Source organism: Cuculus canorus, chromosome 15 (genome assembly GCF_017976375.1).
Source record: "Cuculus canorus isolate bCucCan1 chromosome 15, bCucCan1.pri, whole genome shotgun sequence".
Classification (NCBI taxonomy): domain Eukaryota; kingdom Metazoa; phylum Chordata; class Aves; order Cuculiformes; family Cuculidae; genus Cuculus; species Cuculus canorus.
The window spans coordinates 12,711,976-12,735,771 of record NC_071415.1 but is presented as its reverse complement, the minus strand read 5'-3'; the positions used below and the strand labels follow the sequence as shown (position 1 = coordinate 12,735,771).

The following is a 23,796-nucleotide window of genomic DNA, read 5'->3' as shown; positions in this document are numbered from 1 at the left end:
GGCAAATGGAGGTACAGGATGTGACCCCTTGTAGATCATGACCACGGCCAGCTGGGAGACACCAACCAAACCAACTCAGCCTACCGTGAGTGCCACTGCCCAAACCACCCTTGAGGTCACCTGTCGGAGCTGGGCAGTCAGTGCTGCTGGCTCCCAACTTGCCCACCAATCTTCCTGTGTCTCCCAGCTCTGTCTGCGTGTAATTAAATAAGAAATGCTTCTATACACTGTTAATTATGGTTTACCACCACAGTGATCCCTTAAAATCAGTCATTAGCATGCCGAGGATCTATTCTGCACTTGGTGTTTTCTAATGAGTTAGCAAAGTTAACAAGTGATTCGGCAGAGCTATAATCCTCACCTCAGGGCTCACAGTTCAGGAATGGAAGCACGCATGGTGGGCTTGTGCCATCTCTGTACAGGACAAGTAGTCCTGTGACCTGGGTGGAAGGACACAGGTGATGCTTTGCCCACAGGAGGACAGGGTTCAGTGTCCAGAATACTGGTGCACTGAGCAAGAGACTCCAGCATGGAAATGAAGTGCTAGCGTGACCTACCAAAGACATCCATCACTGGGCAGGAAAGATCCATCCAGGAGGCTGGTGTTATCTGGGGGGGCTTTTCTTGCTCCTCCTCATCTCAGTGTGGCTGCTGGGGTGAGTGGCTTGGTTCCCTGTGGGTTTGGTTCATTCCTTGCCATCTCCTTTCTGGGGTTGCTCCTTCCCCTTCCAGGACTCACGTTGAGAGGAGCTGTCACTTCAGAGAGTGCCACTTAAGGGCAGCTCTGCCTCATAACAGCAGGATCGGAGCAGGAGCTGATCACGTACATCCCCAAGGGCTGGAGCGTGACTCCCAAAACAAGCTGCAGAAAGACATGTGCATGCAGAAGGGCCGGGAAAGCCAGAGCAGGGAGGAGTGAAAGAGGGACAGTGTGATTTGCCATCACCCGTTACACACAAAGCTGGTGTCCAATGGAGAGTGGGAGGCACCTCCAAACCAAAGGTCCAAAGTAAGGCTCACACTCTTCATTTCTCTTTAGGGAGACCATTTCTTGGTCCCCACGTCTGTGGGGACAGCCTGGCAGATGAACCACCCACCATCACCAGCAAAGCAAAGTGCCTGCAATCATACAGCACAAACGTTACCCAGTAGATACTCAGGGAGAGAGGAAAGGTTCACCTGCCAAACTTCAGAGCCTTTCACCTGCCTGGAGAACACTTTCCATCACGCTGATACCAGAAGTTTCCAACCGCCAGATAAAAGCAGTGGGAGAACAGAGGTGATAAGGGAAATGCTGTTTCTGTCTAGCCAATCCCTATGCCTCACATATCCTCCTGCATGTGCGTCCTCCTGCCCCCTGACCTGTCTGGTGCATCTAGTCAACTGTATCGTATCTGGGGGGGAAGTCAGGGATGGAAAATTACCTTCTCAGTCCCTACAGACAATCAACTTGCTCCCCGAACCATGAGAAACGATCGCCCTTATTATTTTAGCTTGCAATAGCAGTGAGTTTTGTTAATGGTCATAAAATTATCTGGTCCTTATTTAAATCCAACAACCGTCTGTGTTTCAATGACCTCCTGATGGTCTCTGGCTTTGTTCCAGGTTGAAGAGTCATCAGAGGGACCAGGGAGGAAAAAGAGGCAGTGGGAGGATTAAAGAAAAATGACAAAACCCACAACAAGCAACAGCCAACAAAGAGAATTCAAAGTAAAACATGGAATATTAAAGAGAGCTCAATCAGTCAGTTGGAGGTTCAAAAAAACACAACTTGTCACGAAGAGAAGGAAGCAGCATCAGGTAAAATTAGCAACACTAATAAACTCATCACCACTGGAGCCTGGATGAGGAAGCAGCACAGGGAACATGAAGGGTCCAGGAGGTGCTTGATCCCATGTGGGGGAAGCAGGAGAGAGAATGGACGCAACCTGAAGAAATGTGATTTGGTGGAGGAATGTGGTTTGGGTGGAGACCAAAGACACGGGCTGCTCCTGAGCCCTCCAGCATCAAGGAACTGCCTTTGTGTTCCCTAACTTACAAGGCAGTGTCTTCTTTAAAGTATATTTTCCTTCTGGTTTGTCCCTTGTATTTGCTTTGAGGGAAAACACTCACACAAGGAAGGCTGGAGACCCAGTTATCATGGATGGAAAGTGCAGAAGCAGCCGCTGGGACAGCAGCCCAGGGACAGGGTTTGCAGCAGTCCCTTTGTGGAGGCTTTGTGATTTCTACGTACAATGCTTCTGAAGCAAAACTCTCCTATTTCCTTTGGGTGCCAAACCGCTCCTCTGTCCTTTCAAATAACATCTATGAGCCCCCCAAACACACAAAAAAAAATTACAATAATAACCTCTCCAAAGAGACACAAGAAATAGAAAAGCCCCAAGCGGCAGAGAACTGTTTCAATGCAACCAACCTCCAACACAGATTGCCATCAATTCTGCAGCAAACCTGAGTCATGAAATTAAAAGTAGCATCAGCATATTTCCTATTAGCTAGGGTTCCTTTTTCAGAACAGATCACACATTCCTACCCTATTTTTCTAGACACTTGTGTCAATGCGATATCATCAGATGCCGTTCAGCCGCTCCTCTTAGCCTGAAAAAAGCTTTCCTGTTGGGAAGGATGGGATTTTAATATTTAAAAAAGACTTTGTGAAAAAGCTTCGCTGATTATTTATTTATTTATTTATTTAATATCCCGCCCCTGATCAGAGTGGGCGCGTTTTGTAGCTTTTAAAGATCATGCAACTTTTAGCGTCTCTGCTATTAAATCCGAATCTGCTGTCACAGCAGGCAGCGTGAATGTGATTTATACCGGCGCAGAGAGCGTGTTCTGTCCTCCCCAGCAACTACACTTACCTCATCAAGAATGCGCCATCATTAGCTACGGTCACCTGGCACCTGACACCGTCATCATTTTCCCAACATCTTCAAAGAGCTAAAAGCTATAACAGAACCAAACCTGCCCTGGCTTCGTCATCTCCTGCACCGAGCAGCATTGGCTGCTGAGGTCCAGCATTACCTTGGTGATGTCCTCAGAAGGCTTCGCCTCTCTTCCCGGAGGCTTATTTTGACACATCTGCCCGTCAGCCCAAGTCACACCATTCTCGGCTGTCTCTCAGCCTGCTGCTGGGGTTGGGAAATGAAAAGGGTGGGTGATGCTCTGTGTTTCTTCGGTGCGTCGGAGCGAGTGGAGGGGAGCGATGGAGAACTGACAGCAATGCTGGCACCGCAGCTGCAGGACCGTGTGTCTGATCCCCACTGACCATGAGACCTGGTGGGAATTTGCCACTCACCTGGGCTCCCTGCGGGGCGACATTTAGGGTGAAATAAATGGTGGCCGGTGTTGGGAGACCATGGCAGGGAAGCAATATTCCCATTTTATAGAGCCTGCAGTGCAGCAGGGACTCCCAGGCTTGTCCCATGATAGGCAGAAAATCCAAGAGCCAGGAGTGGGATAGCTCCTGCCCCATCACCTTCCATACCCCAAGAAGTTCCTTCTTAGGCATCACACACTTCCAGGACCGCTCCGAGGTTCACACAAACAACATGCAACGATGCCAAGAGCCAGGAGACACAAAGTGAGAGCAAAAGGCTCCAGGTTCAGAGACATGACCTGAGGAGAGGCATGAACTTTGCAATACCTGCCTTAACCAAGAGCTCTGCTGCTTTCAAGGACCGTACGGCAGCACTTGACAGCTCTTTGCCCCTCTTTGGTATTCATATATGCACGCAGATGAAAAGGGTTGATCAGTAGAGGAGCGGGGGCTCACGGGGGCTCACAAGCAGTTTGAGTGAAGGGAAGCTTCAGGCAACACTGCAAACAAGACAGTGCTCTGCCACACACAGTCCCCCAGCCGTGCATTAATAAATCATATTTTACAGCTTATAGCTCATAAACCCAGCGAGCATGCACGGAGACCCAGCGAGCATGCACACACTTGTTAACACTCTCGCCTCTCCCCTCCAACCAACTGCAAATTTATTACCGATCTCCCAAGATTTTCTAAAAGGATTTTCCACAAACAGGCCTAGAGCTTTGCAAGCCATGAGCCAAAACCAGATGGGACTTGTGCCCCCAGCACCTGGGGTGGTTGAAACTTGCTGTAGCATCAGCAGCAAGCAGGGTCTCTGCACCCTGGGGGGCTGCACCCGTGGAGGAGGGATGCGGGGGGGAGTGAGCACAGGAGGCAGAACCCTGCGATGAGCTGCCGAGTCCCATGTAGCTGAGCATGGAAGGAGCAATCAGTGTGAAATTCAACATCGCAGTTACTCCTTGCAGCTCTGTCGTGGCTGAGACAAGCAGTATAATGATGACAGCAGACACGGGAGCTGCCGTGACAGCAGGGTACAGCCATATGTTCGGGGCTTCAGCCTGAATTTGGTGTTGGAGCTAGAAACTGGAGTGTCTCAGCTCTTCTTCCCTGTGGCCCAGGTGACTTTGCAATGGTCTCACTTCCACGTTAACGCTCGCAGGCCTCCATCAATAAGCCTTAGAGGAGCCAAGCTTCACAAAAGCCCCACTTTCACACAGTGCCCAAGGCTGCTCGCTCTGCAGCAGTGGTTCCTGCTGACCAAAGTGGGGCAGTTACTCCAGCAGCTTCCCAAGCCACGGGCAGGACCAGGCGCTGCCCCACACCAGCACATCTCACCAAGCACCCATCCTCACGACAAACCTCTCCCAACAGTGCTGCTGTATTAAACTTAGTTGAACAAATCAGTCTTGCTGGGAGAACGAGGTGCAGAGCAGTAATTCATCTGTCTCTCCTCCCCACCAAAGGCGTCTCAGGAGACTGCTGTTTTCTACCCCAACTTATTATCCTTTCACTCTTGGGAGGCAACTTTCCAAGGTGCAGAACACGTTTTCCGTTGTCACTCTCCAGCATCGCTTCTCGCCTCACCCGTGTTTTGCTAAGATAGAGGGTTTATTGTAAACTTATTAATTACTTCACTTCTCCTGCGAGGAGCCAGGAGAAAAATTTTCTGAGGCAGCCAGGATGCACTATTGTGTTGGTGGAGGAGCCGAATGCGGCTGACGTCATGATTCATTTTCCTCATGACTGAGGAAGGCGACTCTCAGTGCCACGTCGCGCATATGAATCAGGCAGCGTTCCCCTGGCACAGCACGCCAGGCAATTCATCTTCCACCAGGACTTCTTCAAGCAGAAGAGAAAAACGCCAAACTTTTGCTATTGCACTTCCCTGCAAACCCTGCGGAGAGGAAGGCTGCAGAGATGGGAGGCTGCAGCCTCACCAGAGCACACGTTTGTCTCTCCACCCCTGATCAGTTGGGTCTATAGCAGCTATTTTCCATGCCTGTAGACATATCGACAGGCCCCAGAGTGACTCCAGCACGCATGGCCAACCCTGCAGCCACTGTAAGCATCTAAGCTAAGTTTCTAGCCTGCTTACTGCTACCTTCTCATCAAGCTTAGGAAGTATGCTCCTGCTGATATCAAGAGGAAATCAATACACACAGAAGTTCATAAGAAGCTAATCTGGTTTACAACATGAATGAGACTTGCCTGGAAAAAACGAGAAAATGATGTCTTCCCTTCTCAAAGCAGTACCAGCACCAGACCATCGATGGATGATTCGTCATCACGCTTTAGACGTGGGAGTGCACAGGGAGAGCACAGCCTATATCCCAAATAAAGGAGTCGTGCATCCAGCTTGAGAAGTGACACTTTATTCTTAAGATAGAAGAGGTGTATCCATTTTAACATAACACATCAGACTTCAGGGGGTGCTCCATCCTCCACGGGGGAGAGAAGGAGGGAGACTCCTAGCAAAGAGCAGGTCCCTACAGCCTGGAGGCAGACTAAAGCCAGCAGCAGCGAGCACACCCCAAAGAGCACTCTCACCCCTTCCGCAGTCCTGAGGTATCCAAGAGCCTAGAAGTCTTAGTGAGGAACAAAAAGCACACCAGTGACATTTGAGCACAGCACACTGTGGAGAGGTCCCAACAAAGGCACCGGGTCTTCAAATGGCCATTTATGCTTGTGTTTGTCTGCTGAGTGACAGCAAACTCGGGTAACTGGATATCTTGAAAACAATTTCAACCCTGTTGAATGATGAGCTGTTTGCAGGAGCAGAAGTATCCATAAAGAACCTACTACTCGTGACTGATCTTCCCCCCAGGTCCCTCTCCTCAGGGACCAAGCCCTTGGCTTGGGGACAACCATGGGGGCAGGAAGCATCAGCCTCCGGCAAGGCCCGTCTCTCCGCTGGGGTCTATACTTGAGGAATGCTTTTGGGAAAAATAGCAAATGGTGATGCTGTGGCTCCTCAAAGCAGCACTGCCCACCGTATTCCCAGAGAGATGCTAAGGCAGTCTGGGCAGTGATGAACGCATTTCCCAGTTCAAAGGTAGGGACTGGGTCTTAAAACAGGAGAGCCCTGGGATGGAGCTAGACTTACCCTCTCACAAGAGAAATTATGCTTTTCAGAAGAATTAGTTGGGAATAATTTGGGAATCAGTATGAAAAAAGGGGAAAGGAGGAATTCCCTGCAAAACTGAAGCAACTCGACACTACAAATAAAGGGTGAGAGGAGAGAATTTGTCCTTTCTACCTCAAGTGTCCTGCCCAGGAGTGCTTCATGCCTGGCTGGTAGCTGGTGGTGGGACACTAAGCGACGGTCTGGCGGCTGAAGAGGTCGAGGGTGAGGGCACTGAGGAAAGCCGGGATGCTGTCTTGGCGAAGCAGATGGAGTTCAATAAGCTCACGGATGGTTCGCGAGAACTCAGTTTCCAGAAGCTGCATTTTGCCACCGGAGGAGCTGGAGGCCTGAGGGGAAAGAAAAACAAGCCCATTAATACAGCAGGGTTTTAATTCACCTCCCGTGACGCAGGGGCGAGCTAGTGCCATTGCCTTGAAGCCTCCTTCTGCATGGATCCTCCTGCAACCAAGGCCACGTTATCTTCTGCAGGTGTTCCGTGGTGTAATTGGGCTGTTACTGTGTTGTGCACATGAGGTTCAACAAGGCGAAATGTCAGGTCCTGCACTGGGGTCACAAGAGCCCCGTGCAATGCTATAGGCTTGGGGATGAAAGACTGAAAAGCTGCCTGGCAGAAAAAGACCTGGAGATGTTGGTCAATAGCTGGATGAATATGAGCCAGCGATGTGCCCCAGTGGCCAGGCTCTGCTGCCAGCACAGAATCGGGGTGGGTGCCCACCCTCACCAGCACCTGCGGGTCTCCGGTGTCAGGAGCTACACGCAAGGAGGGGTTTCCCTCCATGAAAAATTATCCCTGAAGTCATTCGGCTTCTTAAGGAGAAAGCAGACCTTCTCCTCATTAACACAACTCCTTCTCAACAAGCTGCTGATCCACCCCGCATCCCTGAAGTGTTTCTGGATCAGCCCAGCAGCGCATAGCCGAGAGCTCCAGAGGAATTATTCCAGAGATTCTCTCATGAAAAGAAGGAAACTCAACATGTGGGAAGACATTACAGATCTCCTGTAACACATAAAACAAGGAAAAAAGCTAAATGCAAGTGAAGTAAGGGAAGCTTGAAGCCACTCTTGCCCCTAGAGGCACAAAAGCTGCTTGTTTATTAATAAACAGCAAAAACATCACATTACAAATGCTAATTTCCTCCCCTCTGCCATTTTCCTTTTCAAAATGCTCCCATTTCTAACTGCTCCCTTGGAGTTGAGGCAGGGCAGCTCGAGCAATGCTGGGCAAAGCCAGCATCCCCGCATCCCAGTGTATGGATACCAAAAGCCAGAGCGGAAGACTACCACGTAAAGGGAAAACATGGCTTTACCTACTAGGAGAAAAGGGAAGAGATAACTGCCAAGAGCCCCGGGCAACCTGCTCGTTTCTGATTTCATGTTCTCAGGAGCCTGGATACATCTGATTATGAACTTTTCATGTATGTGTCACTTTGGATTGTGAAGAGCACAAGGTACGGAGGTTTGCTCCCGTCACCCCTGGGCCAGGCAGGGAATCTAAACAAGGTGTCCACGTGCAGAAGTAAATTAACTTTTGTTTAAATCTCCGCCACTTTGACTTGGTTGTTTTTCAGCAACTCCAAAGGAAGATCAGCGCTTTAATCCTCTCCTTACTGCGACAACCCAACTTGCTTTCTGCACATCCAATGTACCATCTGAAGGTACATCTGAGGCTGTAGCACAGCTAAGAGCTAGTAGAGGGGTTGGGTGCTGTAAAACCAGCACAGGTTTTGGTTTGCAAATCCCCCCCCTGGATTCAGCTAAGGGGAAGCGCCGGTTTCAGAGGGAGGTCCGAGTATTATCAATGCCTCACTTGTGTCTCCAAAGTCTGCGCTGAATTGGATTCACCTAAAATGGGAATTCAAGCTCTGTATGAAACACATGCAGCCTCCTTCACAGATTTAAAACACTCTTTGGGCACAGAATTAATTTTCTAAGTATTTACAAGTAAATCCATTAATTGGTTTACTAGTTTAATTAATTAAAGCAAGTTCCTTAAGAAATTTAGCATCTAGTGCCAGACCATTTGCTTGTGTTTTATGATCTTGGAAACGAAGTAACATAAATGTTTTAAAGTTCAGCTCTACTTTGAGCTCACTGGCGTCGTGAAAGAAGGCTATATTTGAATAATTTCTTTTTTTATGAGATTAACGGCAATTTCTCTCTACTATCCTTTATAACCAAAGTTTCCTCTTTCAGCAGAGGCAGAAGAATAATGTTCAGAGAAAGTTATGTTAACAAATACGTACTTCTCAGAAAACTTATTTCCCATTGAGTTCAATAGGACTGTGGTTTCTCTTGGTTGTCAGATGGCCAAAGGAGGCATCGCCCTCCCCAACGTGGGCTCCAACTCCTCAGGATCTCCAAAAAATCTAAAAAAACACAAAAAGCTTCCAAACCTCAGACATCTCACCCAGGTTTCTTATGATCTCTTCTGTAACAGGAACAAAGGGAGATGGCAGCCACTTGGAAAAAAAGGCAATTCTTCCTCTGCCGGGGGATGTTTACACGCTAACTTTGAGGATGGATGCACTTGCGCTTCAGTTCATTCCATCTCACACTGATTTTAAAAAAAATTTAGAAACTTTTTTTTTTTTTCTGAGAGTGTTTTACAATTGCCATCGTTGTTACCTTTCTTATTTGTTTTTATTGCTTTTTTTTTTCCCCCTTCACTCATCTGTTCATAATGCAGTATACACTGCGACACAGATAGATTTGTTGCTTTGACTTCAACAGCGGGACTACCTTTGCAGCACGTGTTTTACAAATAAAGTGATTATACAAAATAATGGCAATATGTTCCCATTAATTCACAGGATTTCTTTTCGAACAGCAGTCTGCACCCTGCCTGGCGCACCTGGAGAGCTGCAGGCAGAGGGAGAAGCATCGGGGTGTGTGGCGTGGGAGCGAGCAGGGGACCACTACAAGGCAGACGGATGCCTTGTGGAGCGAGTGTGTGGAGCACAGAGGGGGATGACACTGGAGAGGATGCTCTGCTGAATGAATGCTGTAAGGTCTGGTTGCTTCACACCATTTTGGATCGATTCGGAGCATCCCTGCCACTCCAGCTCTAAAAACCAGATTTGTCAGAGATATAAAAAATGAAATTTTTCTTACAGTGGTTTAGAGCTGTAAGGGTGCTCAAATCCTCCTTTCCAAAGTCACAGCCAGGGTGCCCTCCGCTCATTTTAAAATTAACAAAAAGCCTCAACCCTTAAAGAAAAACTCCTGGACACAGCCCCTGCTAACAAGAACTTGCAGGTGACAGCGCACATCGACTATTCATGACATACTCCACACAATGGGATGGCCATTCAGCCCCAGTGATGCACCTGTGAGAATTCAAAGTTCAGATGAAGCCAAAAGCCTCCCATCCCCATCTAGGTAGAAAATGCCCAACTGAGGAACCTAAACAAGTATCACTGATCCGCAGGGACAGTCCGTGAGTGTGAACGGGGCAAGAGAGACCAGAGCACTTTCAAACTCAGCCCTAACTGCTCTGCGCCCAACTCTACTGACACGTCTTCCTCAGAGCTACATCCCTGTAGTGTGTTGTTGCTTTTAAAGACGAGCGTGAAAGAAAAGGCATCAAGATTTAGAGTCGAACTAAACAGATGGAGTCGAAGGAAAAGCTGAGCCTGTGTGTACCCCCACCCGCCCTGTAGTCAATGTGTACAGGAGTCAATCAACAGGAGACTTTGGGGACCACCATCGCACCTCACTCCCCGTTCCCCCACTGCGCTGAGCCAGCCAATTGCTGCACTTCACTAGACAAGCAAATATAACCCCCTCCTCCAGTTTCCAGGAGCACAGAGCAGCCCTAGGATGCTAAAGCTGAGTATTATGAGAATACCATCAGACAGGTTCCCTTTACATAGACTGAATATTGGTTTCTTCTAATTCATGGAAAAAATCTGCCTGGCTCACTAAACTACCGAGATTCAGTTCTATGTTATGTTTTATTCAGATCTCAAATACTTGCAAAAGGAAAGATTCCTGCTTTCACTAAGCTGTGTTGCCAGTTCAGTCTGATTTACGGCCTATCGGGACCTCTTCTAGAAAAGCAATGGAAATCAATCTTTGCCCTGCGTTACTGCACGCTCGGTGCTGCTGGGGAGGGGGGGGGGGTGTTGATGTGACTCCTGCCATAGATTTGAAGGGTGACACCCCGTTTTCCTCCTCGCAGGCTGTGCCACCCCACGGAGCAATCTGATCAGCGAGCAGATTCCACTGTATTGTAAAACACGAATACGACAGGTCCATTTACCACATGGTGACATAAACTTGCAGTAGCTGCTACTGGATCCGCTCAGAGAAAAGAGCCATTAGTACAATTGTTTTTCCAGGAGAATCAAGATCAGCTGCTGCCTGCCAGAAAGAAACATCATAAATCTTCCTCTTAACCCTGGAAACTGGTAAATTATTCAAGGCTTTATAGTTTATATATACATATAAAAGTCTCTCAAATAACCACCAGCGTGGTAGAAAAGTGAGGAATTCTCTCCAACAGGGACAATCTCAGCAAGGAGCAGACAATGCACAAGATGCGTAGGAGCATTAGGCACTCCCAAATGTATCTGCTGGGGGATGGACCTGCAGCTGGCGGGATGGGGCTGATAGTGCTGCAACGTATGGACCATAAAGGAGACTCTACCAACAGCCGACACTCCAATAGAACATATACAGAGCTTCTGACTGCAGTGCTTTTGCTGCGATGGTTCTTTGTCCCATACTGCTGTTGCACAGGAACACTTCCTGAAAGCCTAAACCCAGCATTTACTTCTCTGCTTGTTCCACCAGCTGAGGGGGTTACATCAAAAGCGTGACGGTGTCTCCTTCGGTCACTTACAAGGTAATGTATGGTTCAGAAGTGCACTTCGAACTAGATACACCAATTTTTAGCTTCTTGTATGCCCCTTTCCTCTTCTCTCTGACATATTTTGGTAGCTAAAATCAATGGATGCTGCTACTCTGGCTCCAAAAGGACCATCAGCTATGAACTGGCCTACAGTGTGACTTTAATCATGCGAAGGATGCTTCCTGAAAAATACTGGTTGAGTCTAACGCCCAATGTCCTGTAGGACTTCAAACCCTGGCATAAGACTGAAAAGAGGATGACTGCATGTCCCATGGAGAAGGCTGACATGAGGATGTGGCACTGTGAGAAAATATGGGGTAGAAATGCAGAAAAAGGGAGAAGAGGGCTTCAGCATTCAATACAACCTGATAATCTCACCTAGGCTCCCTTTCCCATGGAAGGCTGGACCAGATGATCTTTCAAGGCCCCTTCCAGCCTGGGCTGTTCTACGATTCTATGATTTCAGATTAAAGAGGGGATAGTCTACCTCCGATTTCCACACCAATAAAGCTCACTTGCCTTCATTCGTTCCTGCATCTCCAAACACTTCCCACCCCAGGTGACAGAGGTGGAGTTTCCAAATGCTTTTTGTAGAGGTGACAACAGTGATGGTGGAGATTTCTGCCAAGCACAACAGGCAAGAGTTGCAGCTCAGCTTGGGAAATCCAGTTCAAACATCTCTTCGATGTGAGGAAGGGTGGAACCTAAGACTTTAGCAGGGCTGCCAGAGTGGATTCCCATCCCTTGGCACAGTAACAAGCCTTTGCTTTGCAGATGCCGCTCAGCCGCGCTCTACAGTAGACAGTACTTTTCAAGGCTAAGATGTATTAGGGGTCAAAATGAGCAACTGAATCATTGCCCAGTGACATTTACCCAGCGAATGTATCGTGGAGGCTCCATTTCAGCTGCTACGCTCCTTCCATAAATCACTGTCCATGCCTCAGCCCTACGCACAACCACTCTGAACACACAACAAACAGCCCTGAGCGTGCCAAGGGAAGGGGCAACACAGCTTCACATCTGTGACGCCATGCAGAGCTTCCCCCTGCTCCAAGCAGGTCCACAGGTCTCTGGTGTCACAGACCATGCTGTGCTCTCCTCTCCTCTCCGTGCACCAGCCCTTATTGACATTTCCCTTGTTCTCGTGGAGTTCTTCACCCCACCTTGAAGCCTACTCTGACATGGGTTACGCACATGTCCCCGCCACATCAATCCCTTTGGCAATTTACCTTCATCATTCGGATCCTTCAGACCTCCTCTTCACACAGGACAGTCACCTCCTGTTCCCCAACACTTTCCCCCATCAGCAGAAGTCCTCAGGGTCTACCGCGCTGCCTGATCACCTCCCCAAACCTCTGCAGAGCTATCACCACATGCCACCACCACCACAGAGCCTCTGCCACCAAGTGCCTTGGGCATGTTGTTGGTCCTGACAGCCTCTCGCCTCCCTCTGACGCCTTCCCTGCGGCACCCCTCGCCTGCCTCGGCACCCATTAATACACACGGACCTTGTCACAGCCCAACAAACCTATTTGAAAATATCTTTTAAGAAGCTGCCTGCTCTGACCTTTAAATGAGAAAATCCTTTTGTTTCTGCCTCTTGCTTTGGATGCTGAGATTTTTCTAAATGTCAAAGGCCGCCTTGTCCACATGTGGATATCGAGGGGGGATGCACAGATGCCAAGCAGGCTGGCACCCTCTCTCTGGTTCTGCAAAGCTGATAAATCACCACTACGGGATCACTCTGAAAAGGCGGATACACACACATGGGGCAGCCCACCAAGCCCAGAGCCAACTAAAGGACTGGCGTGCCCAGGGAATACCAAGGAAACCACACATATGTATGTATAACTGCCTGCTGAAGTTATAACAACCCAGACGTGAGGTTTGGAGATCTAATTGCTCAAACTTGGCTCTCTCGGGTGATGATATCATTATCAAAATCCCCCAATTGAGTTACGCCTCACCAATCAATCTCTCCTAAGCATCACGCGCTGCTCAAATACCAGGTCCCCAGGTAGCCACTAAATCACTTTAATTAGAGGCTGTTCATTTAAAATTAGAGAAATATTAAAAAAAAAAAAAAATCAAAAAACAAATTGTACCACGAGATGTGCTTACGGCTGGAAATATTTATGAGGTTATTTAGCAAACTGTTTACTGGTTTCCTTCGTTTATCAAGGTAATGGGCAGGTTTCAGCTGGCCTGACAGGATGCCTGCCCAAGGTAGCTCTCGCAGCATGGGTCAAGTCACCTACCTTTCACAAACGACCCTTGTCTGCAGTGAAGTTTTTCCCTCCTTAATATCCTCTTTGAAATCCAAAAGAGGAAGAGCACTTCTTTATAATAATTGCTTCTTGCCAAGACCTCTAACCTCCGTGTCACCAGCTTGCTATATAAAGTGAATTTATGAGGCAGAGAGGGCTGGATGCCTGTAAAGGGCCTTCCAAGAAATGTAATGAAAAAGCTGCTTTTAGCTGCTGAGCAAAGAAAAGCAAGAACCTGGCAATGCCAAGAAAAAAATTGAAAGCCAGGATGGGATAAGTAAGAAACAGCCCTGCGTGCAGTGAGATTTATAGCAAACATTTCCTTTCTCTTTCTTATTATTCAACATTGAGATGAACCACAACCCCACAACGTCTTCCGCACAAGAGGTCAGCTCGTATACCTCCATCATCCTCAGCAACGCGACCTGGGCACTGCGCACACGAGTGACAGAAGTGATGCGGTCCTGGATGCTGCACCAGCTCAGCACCAAAGAAACACAGAGCGGGGCGCATTGCGTAGCAGTGAGTTTCTCCCTACAGCTACATGTTTTGATCTACGTGAGCTCTCCTGCACCTGCTGTAAAAAGATGAAACATGTAAAAAAGAGCAGTGACATGTGCTGAAGCACCTGCACCCGTCTCGATGGGGAAAATCGGTTGGTGTTAATCCTGGGGGACAGAGCTCAGTGCAGTGGAGGGCAAGTCAGCATCTTCTCTCAAAAGGTTTCTCCCACAGGTTAATGCCCTTTAAACTGTCAAAAGCGATGCCATAAAAATAAGATCAAAGGCTTTAAAATAACGGAAGCATATTTTTTGATTCATACTATTACTATTTTATATCTGAATATTCCTATAGAGCTTTTCATCCTGGAAGACAGGGCTTTGAACTGCTGTGATTTCACCTATCACTAAGGAGCAACCCCCGGGGTAAAATGTGACAGCTATTATCAGGGTGCATTAATGTTATTCAACAGTTCAGGACCGACATAGACAAATATATCCAATTTAAATCATAGGTTTGGAGAACTACTGCTCAGCGTGGATTAATACCCATGCATTTTCCAAAAATGCTTTGAGAGTTTTAAAGGACAAGTATTGAAACTAAAAAACCCTGTCTCATCTGTAGGATGCATTCGGCCTCCCACCTCTACACTGAAAATTCAACATCAGTATTGTCAAAGAGGGGAGACAGCAACGTAAGTAATTCACCTATATGGATGCATCTGCTTTTGCAATCACCGATTCCGATGGGGATCTGCAAACCAACTACCGAGGAGATTCACCCTGTGGAGATTCGTGAAGGTGATACCTAGAAACGGTTCAGCTGAGTGCAAGACTGGTGAGAGCAAATCACACTAGACTGTTCATCCCATAGAGAAAAGAAGATTGCATGGGATGCCCGCTCCAAACTAATAATACTAGCAGTAGGCTTAAAGTCAGGCTTGAGATCATAATTTATAACTTTTTAAAAGGCCTCAGAACTACTAAACAGTGTTGACCAGCTAAACGTGTTTATAAACATCAACTATGAAAGACTGTAAATGGCAGCAAGGCACAAGGCTCACAGAATTTTCCCAATCCCATCCTATAAAAATCCAAACTATGAAATTAAGCCTTTAAAGCCAACACCTCATTAAAAGGCTCAGGATTTTTACAAATCAGTGTCTTGCCTTGACATAAGAGGAAGCTGTGCTGATCTCCCAGCCATGGGCATCTCCGACCTAGAATGAAGCCCTCCGAAAAAAGCAGCCAAATGCACATTATCCCAACTGCTGTCACAACCAGGCGCTGCAGAGCTCGACTGCTCCAGCACCCAGGCCGAAGCTTTCCAACCATCTGCCAGGTGACTATATTGGACTGGTCAAGCTGCAGAGTGAGTAGCTAACAAGCATTAACATCATCTAGCCCATGTGTTCTGTCTAGTAAAATGCCAACCCATCTGTCTATAACATTAGCCACTCCATACAAGCCATATGCAGGAGAGACATAAATTACGGACAGTAAAATCCCCCGTCACCTTCTCTGAAATGACTGTGCAGTCACAGCCTCCAATGCTAGGGACTGGGTGTTATTTAAATTCTGTTTTCCCAGCCAAATCACAGTCTCGTGTAGCCCTCCAGCCCTGCCAGCAGAGGCAGTTTCTGACCCACACCTGGCCCCAATGAATACGGTGGCTTGGCACAAAGGCAGAGGTAGGTGCAGCTCAGATCAGGTCTCAAACCTCTCTCCCAGGAAAGCCGGAAGACAGGCGACAGACAACTTGAGGGAGCTATCAAGAACTAGAAAATGAACCCAGTACACAAGAATCTCGCATTTAGATAGGGATCTCATCTCATTAGTCAAATCACTTATCACTTTCCTCTCCATCTCCACTGCTGGGAGGAGAGCTGGAAGCAACAGAAGAGCAGAGAAACAAGAACATGGACTTTCTGCAACACGAGAAAGAAGCACCTATGGGAGAAATGCAAAAAAAAAATCATCTGTGTGGGCTTTAATTAAGATGGCCTGGTTCCCAAAGCGAGGAATACTCCACTTGTGAACTGCAGCTGTGAGCATAAGGTCTGTAAGAGAACATGAGAAGCTAAGTTTGCAAAACCCTGCATCGATGAGAGATGGCTGGAACCACAGAGAATTTTGATGGCAACTTTTTGCAAGCCGCCGTGTTGCTAGGGAGATCGTCATCCGCTCCCCAGAGCGAACCACCACTCACGAACAGGCAGAACTTGCTGGAGCCTTCACCGCTCACTGAGTCACACTAGGCACGCGCCGTTCCTCTGCTTAGCTGCTTCTGCATGATGCTTCTGCCAGGGACCTCTGTTTTCTCTTCTCTAGATTAGAGCAAATAAGCAGGAAAACCCAAGACTCGCCCCAAATGAAGTGCCTGCACGTGACATGGTGCAAATAGGTAAGACAGACCAGGACTCGTCAGCAGCCAACTGGAAAAGAACCCCATTGACTGGGAGGCTGGGCATCTAGTTTTGCAAGAGATGGAGGATGTGCTGGAATGGTTAAATGAGCAGATTACACATGCCTGCAAGGCACATCTCATTGGAGCGACTGCTACACTGCGATACAGCAGACATCAATGTGTGATTAATATGTTTATCCTCCTCATCTTTCTGGTATCCTTCTGGAAGTCTTGTCATGAGCAGGCTGGACGGAAGGCTAAAGAACCAAACAAGAAGATCCTGTGACCAATAATGGCTCAAAAGACCATAAGTGATAAACCTAATGACAGGCAGACAATTAGACCTTAGATATGTGTCTGAAGGATGGGACAGTATATGGAGCATGCCTGTTCCCGGCTCATTGAGTCTGCAAGGCTTGTGGGGGAAGGAGTAACAGATGGACCTGATGGCAGATTACAGCTGAAATTCTCACCATGTTTATTCATTACTCTCTTCAAGTTCTTGTTTGTCATAGTCTGGCACCCCAGGCTAAAACGCAGATTTAAGCCTTACATCAAGGAAATTGGTGACACACCTCTGCACAGAGCCAGTATTACAGTCAGCGCCACGGAGACCAAAGCCACGGCTCAACTAGGAGCAAGAAGAACTCGTCAAGAATTACCTCCTGCTATAGGACCATGTGACTTGCTTATAGTTACGACCTACCAAAGTGGTATTTAAGCATTGGCTTTAGAAATAACAGAAGTTGCTGTTGTAACATCAATAAACAAATTTCACAATCTTAGCATGAGTTGAGGAAGGCACTTTCATTGCTCTTGCTTTTTTGCTGGCTCATAGTTTGTTTGTTTTTCTTCATCTGAAATTGCTGTCATCAGCACAACTGCCAACAGGACCAAAGTGAGCAGGAGTTGTCACTACCCAGAAAGTCAAAGAAGGAAAGGAAAATTGATTTTGAACATACAAAGTGTTTTTCTTGTGTCTTCAAGAATGACTTTTGACCCTTAAAAGCTCACAAACCCCTGTGGGGAAGAACATTTCTCAGGCTGCATCTATAGCCACAAGGCAAGATTTATACTGCAGAGAAGACGTCATAATTTCAAAAATTTCACCGTTTCTTTCTCAGCTTCAAGACTTTTAAGTGCATGGAGCTTGTGGTTCCCAGTAGGTGTATTTGTGGAGTTACCCAGCCAGACTGGTAGTCCACAGGCAGAAAAAGCTGAAGACCAGTACAGTAAAGAAATCAATCCACTATCCTGTGCAGGCTGGGTATATTTTGCTTTCAGGAAATGGGCTTCTAATGGGAAACCCAGTGTAAAATGAAGAGTCATAGGATTCCTCCCACCCTCGAGCAGATCTGATCTCAAAATAAGAAGGAAGTCCACAGCTAAAGGGACAGAGGTTGCAGCTAAGGAGTAAATAAATAGAAAGATTTCAGTATTCAGTGAAAAAGGGAAAGAAATTCCACTGTATCCCTTGAGGGGACACTCAGACCTTTGGGCTATGACGTATTTGCTGAAAGCTTCCACTGTTGCAGCCTGTGCTGTCATTTGGCACTAACCTCCTGAAGAACATGGCAAGACAGCGCTGCTGGTTCTCATGTCTGGATGAACATGCTCCTCTTCCCGTAGGGAAAAGGAGAGGTTTTCTATTTAGTGAATGCACGATGTTCGAGCAACCTCCGAGGAATCTGCCTCGGGCCCTGGCCCTCCCCATCTGACACACATCTGACTGGTTGTCTCTTCCTGCTGGTGTTCTCCCACTGATGGGCTGCCATCCGCCAGTCAGTTCCTTTCGCTGGAGGTGCAGGGGGGAAGAAAAGATTTATGCAGACACCGTGTATGCAATTATGAAAACAGAAGACAAGACACCCGGATATCACATAAATTGATGCATTTTTGCTGGCAGGCTTTTTGCATGATCCAGTAACAGCTGTCATGCTCCAGCCTCTCTCATCTGAGCTCCACTACCACTTCAGCATCCTTCCACATCCTTTAAGAGGGCTTTCTTCCCTTCCTCTTGTGCAGCTTGCTCCAGATGCCACAGCAAAGCAGGCAGTAGCATAGGATGCAAAGAGAAGACAGCATGATTGGTTTTCATAGCAACATTAAAATGTAATGTTCACTCCTTTAGGCAAGATGCCGCTAATTAGCAATGACCTCAAGGCAACCAAGCTGCTCAACCAGCAATCTCTCCTACTCTTGAGCTCTGTAAAATTTGCCCTTTTCCTGTGCCAAGTCTTTCGGCAATCTTCCCTAGAGCCCAAAAGCCATCTGCAGACACACACATATGCTGTCCATTGCCTTCCGGAGGAAGGTGGTGGTGGTGAGTTGGTACGGAGCTTGGGCTTTATATCTTCTCCAAACATGGTCCCCACTCTGCATAATGTTAAGGAAAAGAGATATCTGCAAGTTTCCCTGCTAGATCAGTGCTCAGCATGAACTCTGCAGCCTGGGAGCCTTTTACTCCCCACATCCTGCTGGGTTTCATCACTCTGTGCCTATATTTGCTTTTGTAAATAGATTTAACCTTTCTAAAATTAACAGCAGAAGAGAACTTCTTTTGGCAGAAAACCAGCTTTAGAAAGATGGAGGAATATAACATTTTCCAAACATTTGAAAACTGCAGACTGAAGATATGTGTTAGTCTCTTCAGTGTGTGCTGTTTTTGCTCATTATTCTGAATGTTAATACATTAATAGATCCTCTCTTGATTAACGGCTGTACTAGGCTCCCTTTCTAGGAACACATATGGCTCCTTCTTGCCACAATATTGGAATAGAGAGCCAAAATATTTAAACTGTGGCACTAATAAAAGATTTTATCCCTCCCATCCTGATGTAAATAACTAAGACTAAAGCCAGCCCTTAGCTCTAAATGCTTCTTATCTTTCAAAAAGTTCTAAATCACAGCTGAGCATACTGGCTGAGGCCCATTGGAAATAATTGGGCCGTCTGTGGTTACGACACTGCTGCAATGAAGCCACGGTCTAACACTCACTCATCCTGCAGGATGCTCTGTGTCTGGCTGAAAGAGGCACATACTAGTTGGGCACGCAATGAAACAGAGCTTTTAAAGCTAGGCATGTGTGTGCATTGCCTGTTTCTACCTGCTGATCCAGGATGCTGCATGCAAGGAGTGGGAACACGTTTTGCTTCCCCCATACCTGAAAGGTTAAAGTACTGCCTTGAATTAAGATGATTTTCTGGGGACTCCAAATGCTTCTCTCCCAGCTGTCCATACTCAGCAGCACTCGTCCCATCTGGATAGGGGAATTACCCAGTACACAGCCATGAAAGTATGGTGAAAAATTCTGGTAGAGAATATCAGGCTTGGTTTGAGTCGTAGGTCAACTGCCAATGCAGAACTGCCTAATAGATCTGGTTTTCCCTCATTTTTCCCTATGCTATGCCATCGCCTTTCCTCTCTGCCATAGGTCCTGTACAAATCCTGCCTGCCTAATGCCATCAGCTGCTAAGATCAACAGCAGATTCAACTTTGTGCTGCTTGCCATGCAGCTGATCAGCCCTGCTACCGGCTGAGTGACACAACACTACAGCAAGCAAACCCTTGAAACTTAAAAAAGCCTTTTTACATTTCAAGGAGCAAGACCTGCAAGGGGAGGGACTCCAGGTTTGTACTCCAGAAAACATTTATCACTACAGAACTGAAACATGGTGTGAAAATAAAAGCTCTCAAAACCTGCTCTCACACATTCCCCAGCACGCCCAGAGGTGTTCCTGCTATGATACACCTAACAATGCTCTTGAGAATTGTTTTCACAAACAAAAAACCACAAACAAAACAGCAAAAGAGTCAAGAAGTATTTCTTCAAATGCCTTGAATCCAGGCTATTTATGCTTTAAATACATCGTAGAAACGGTGTTCATATATACACAGGAGGCCAAAGGAAAGACCTCAGCAAACAAGGAGTGCTGTAATACAGAGCACATCTAAGGCAGCGGGTTTACTTTAGATCACTCTCCACTGTCCTGCTCAACCAGCCGGTATTTTACAACTCAAGTTACATTTATTTGTGTTTATATAAATGTACATGAGATGCTTACATTTTTTTCTTGTGTAAAACCACACAGAAAGCAGAAGATGCAGATGAGAAAACAAACGGATGAGTTTCCTTGGAGGTTTCACAGACAAAGATGTTTAAGCGAAATCATTTAAAACCAGAAAGAACCTTATAAACAAAGTGCTTCTACGCATTGCATTTCACTTGCTTGTTTTCAACTAAACTTGAAAAAAAAGCCTCAGAGGGAACAAACCCACTTTAAGCTGCTGCTTCCTCATTCCTCACATCCTCTGGAGAACTTCAGCAACCTCCTTCCCTACCAGATACACACCAAACTTTCCAGAACCAGTAAGTCTACAGCAACGAGGAGAATTAAAAGCCTCTGAATGATAGGGAAATACTAGTGTTACCCAAGATTGACAGACAAGAAGAAATAGGCTTCCTACAACGCAGAACCACGCAAAGGACTTGGTGCTCGAGTCCCTTTTGCCTCCTTTGCTGTAGAAACCAGAGCTTTCTCAAACCTTGAGGCTGGAAGGGAATGTGCGAGATGAAAGATTAATAACATTTTGCAATAAATTGATCATAAACTCCGCACAATGGCGTAAAAAAGGATGCCCACAATAAAGCCTGCAGTGATGCAGAGAGGCACCTGCAGCCATCCAAGGCGGCTGCGGGTGCAGTCCCCGGGCGAGGGCTCAGCCTGTCTCGGGAAGAGCACTTCAGTGTGCAGAAGGCTGTTTGAGCCCAACAACCAACCCATTCATCCTCATGACTGCTCCATTCAGGGTAAGCTGACACATCCTTCCCGCAACACGACCCTGCAAATGACTTTATTTAACCAGGAAAACAGATTTGTGTTGTTTATAAAGGCAAACGAATCTAGCTTTGGCTGCAGAGGGCTAAGCTGTGTTTCTCTCAGTGCCAATAAAAGCATCGGGATTGCGGAGGAGACTTAAAGAGCCTGTGTTTGCCTTCAGTCTCCCATGGAATATCTGAGCAGAAAAAAGAGCTCAGGCAGCACAACAGATTGGGCTGCAACTGTAAAGAAGTTCAATGCTTTTGAGGCTGTTTCTCTCAAGTTCTCAATGAATTATTTTGAGATATCCCCCAGTATATTGGTCTGCAGTGAGAAAGGGGCATCTTGGGGAGGGGATAGCGAAGGACAGCATTCCTCAGGTTGATCAAGAAAGATGCTACTCCAAGAAAGATGCTATTCATTCTAGTTTTAGCACTTTTTAGTATTCACGTGGCCCCACCTGTGGCTGAGCTCTGCCCAAAGACACAAATACAAGTGTATCTGTGTGCCCCAAGCAGACAAAAGGCGAAGAGGGAAGCAGTTCCCCCGAGAAGTGATGCAGAGGGTCACACAACAGGTTGGCAGAGGAGCCAGGAGCCACGTACAGCTCCTGCAAATCCCCCAGAAACGCCCCGGCTGCAGGGCCCCCCAGCATCCACACGGATGGGAAACCTCTGCCACTAAGGTGCAAAGGCAGAGGCAGATGTAATGTGATTTATTCCTAAGGTGCTATGCAGGGATGCACAATTCTTTACTTTTTAGTGCCTGGTTATTTAACCTTAATGCTTCATTGACATTAGTCCTTTTATGGAATTTTATATACGTGTCCGTGGACAAAATTTGTATTTTATAAATAGCGTAGATCAGAGGTGACCTTTATGTTTGTACATATGACCATTCATACAGCATGCGGGCTAGCGAGGAGGCCGAAGTCATTAAGATATGTTCTCATCTAAATTTTCTTATGAATTATTTGTAAGCTATTTTTCTCACTTATTTTGTTATAATACTCCCACATACTCACCAACCAGTAAAAATAGCTTAACAGTGAATACATGTTTCGGAAGTCTGTTTGCCTATTTTTCTTTTGTGCAGCAGCTGCTGTTGCCATGCTGTCGTTGCTATGTTTTCCTTTTTCTTTCTTTTTCTTAAGAAGAGAGGAAAAAAAAAAAACAACTATTCCCTAAACATGCTAGAGTCAGTTCATGGAACAAAATACCTGAGGCAGAGCCCAGAGGAAGATAACACAATCCAGCTGGAAGAGCATAGCATATGTGTGGAAGGTGGTCCTCTTGACACCAATAAATACATTCTTCTCTGAAACTATTAATGGAACTACAAATACTATTTAGATAAACTATCAAAAAGGTTCAGGTAAAGATCATTAAAAAAGACTATTAAAGTATCAGAGGGCTGGAGCACCTTGCCTACGAGGACAGGCTGAGAGAACTGGGGTTGTTCAGCCTGGGGAAGAGAGGGCTCTGGGGAGACCTTATAGCGACCTTCCAGTACATGAAGGGGTCTGCAGGAATGATGGGGAGGGGCTGTTTATCAAGGATTGCAGGGAAAGGACGAGGGGGAACAGTTTTAAGATGAAAGAAGGGAGAATTAGAGTAGATATTAGGAAGAAATTCTTAGCTGTGAGAGTGGTGAGGCACTGGTGCGGGTTGCCCAGAGGAGTCGTGGACGCCCCATCCCTGGAGGCGTTCAAGGCCGGGATGGATGGGGGTTTGAGCAGCCTGACGCAGTGGTAGGCATCCCTGCCCATGGCAGGGGATTGAAACTGGATGTGCTTTAAGATCTTTTCCAACCCAAACCATTTTATGATTCTATGATCTTAGAATCTGGACAGTGAAAAGTAAACCTCCACGCTGAAATAAAAGTTGATAAGTACATAAGGGAAAAACAAAGATTCAAAAGAATAAACACGGCCAAGTTTCTCTTCCAGATGAGGACAATGAAGTTGTTCAACAAGCTTGTCGAAACAGTCCTTAAAGCTTGAGGGTTCTGTGAGAGACCGCTAAGAAACGCACATACTCTTTGCAAAGGCGACAAGCTCAAGCTGCAAAATTTGACTCTGGCCCCAGGTTGCTGCCTTCTGCCTCTGGTCCCTATATGAAGCGCAATAGGAGTTTGCTGAACTAGGGTAAGGAACTCAGTAATTAAGCTCTGGAAGGCTGCTGCTTTGGGTTGCCTATCCCACCTTTGCCTCTCAGCTACAGAGGAACTTCATGATCCTTCCACCCTCGGTCTCCTGCCAGCTTCTGTGGAGATCCGGGGAGAAGACTGACAACATAATGCCAAGAATTGATAGTTTCAGCCCAACGACTCATGACTTAGGATACAGAAAAAAACCTACAAGATGGTAAAATGACTTTGGTGGGTCAGGACTGCGGAGAACTGTGAGGGACTGTGAGAACCTGTGGAATTCGGGTCATTGGGCAACACTAGAGCAGAAGAAATCCAATACAGACAAGTGCAGTGTAGTT

At 46.8% G+C, this 23,796-nt stretch overlaps 1 protein-coding gene across 1 annotated transcript in view; it reads right to left on the bottom strand.

The window, feature by feature from the left end:
• Positions 1 to 5,673: 5,673 nt before the first annotated feature.
• Positions 5,674 to 23,796, bottom strand: part of MAD1L1 (mitotic arrest deficient 1 like 1) — a 366,287-nt gene continuing 348,164 nt past the window's right edge. The window contains exon 18 of the mRNA XM_054081023.1: positions 5,674 to 6,787. Within this exon, the coding sequence (XP_053936998.1) occupies positions 6,629 to 6,787 (159 nt within the window). The 3' untranslated portion in view covers positions 5,674 to 6,628. The remainder of the gene's footprint in view (positions 6,788 to 23,796) is intronic.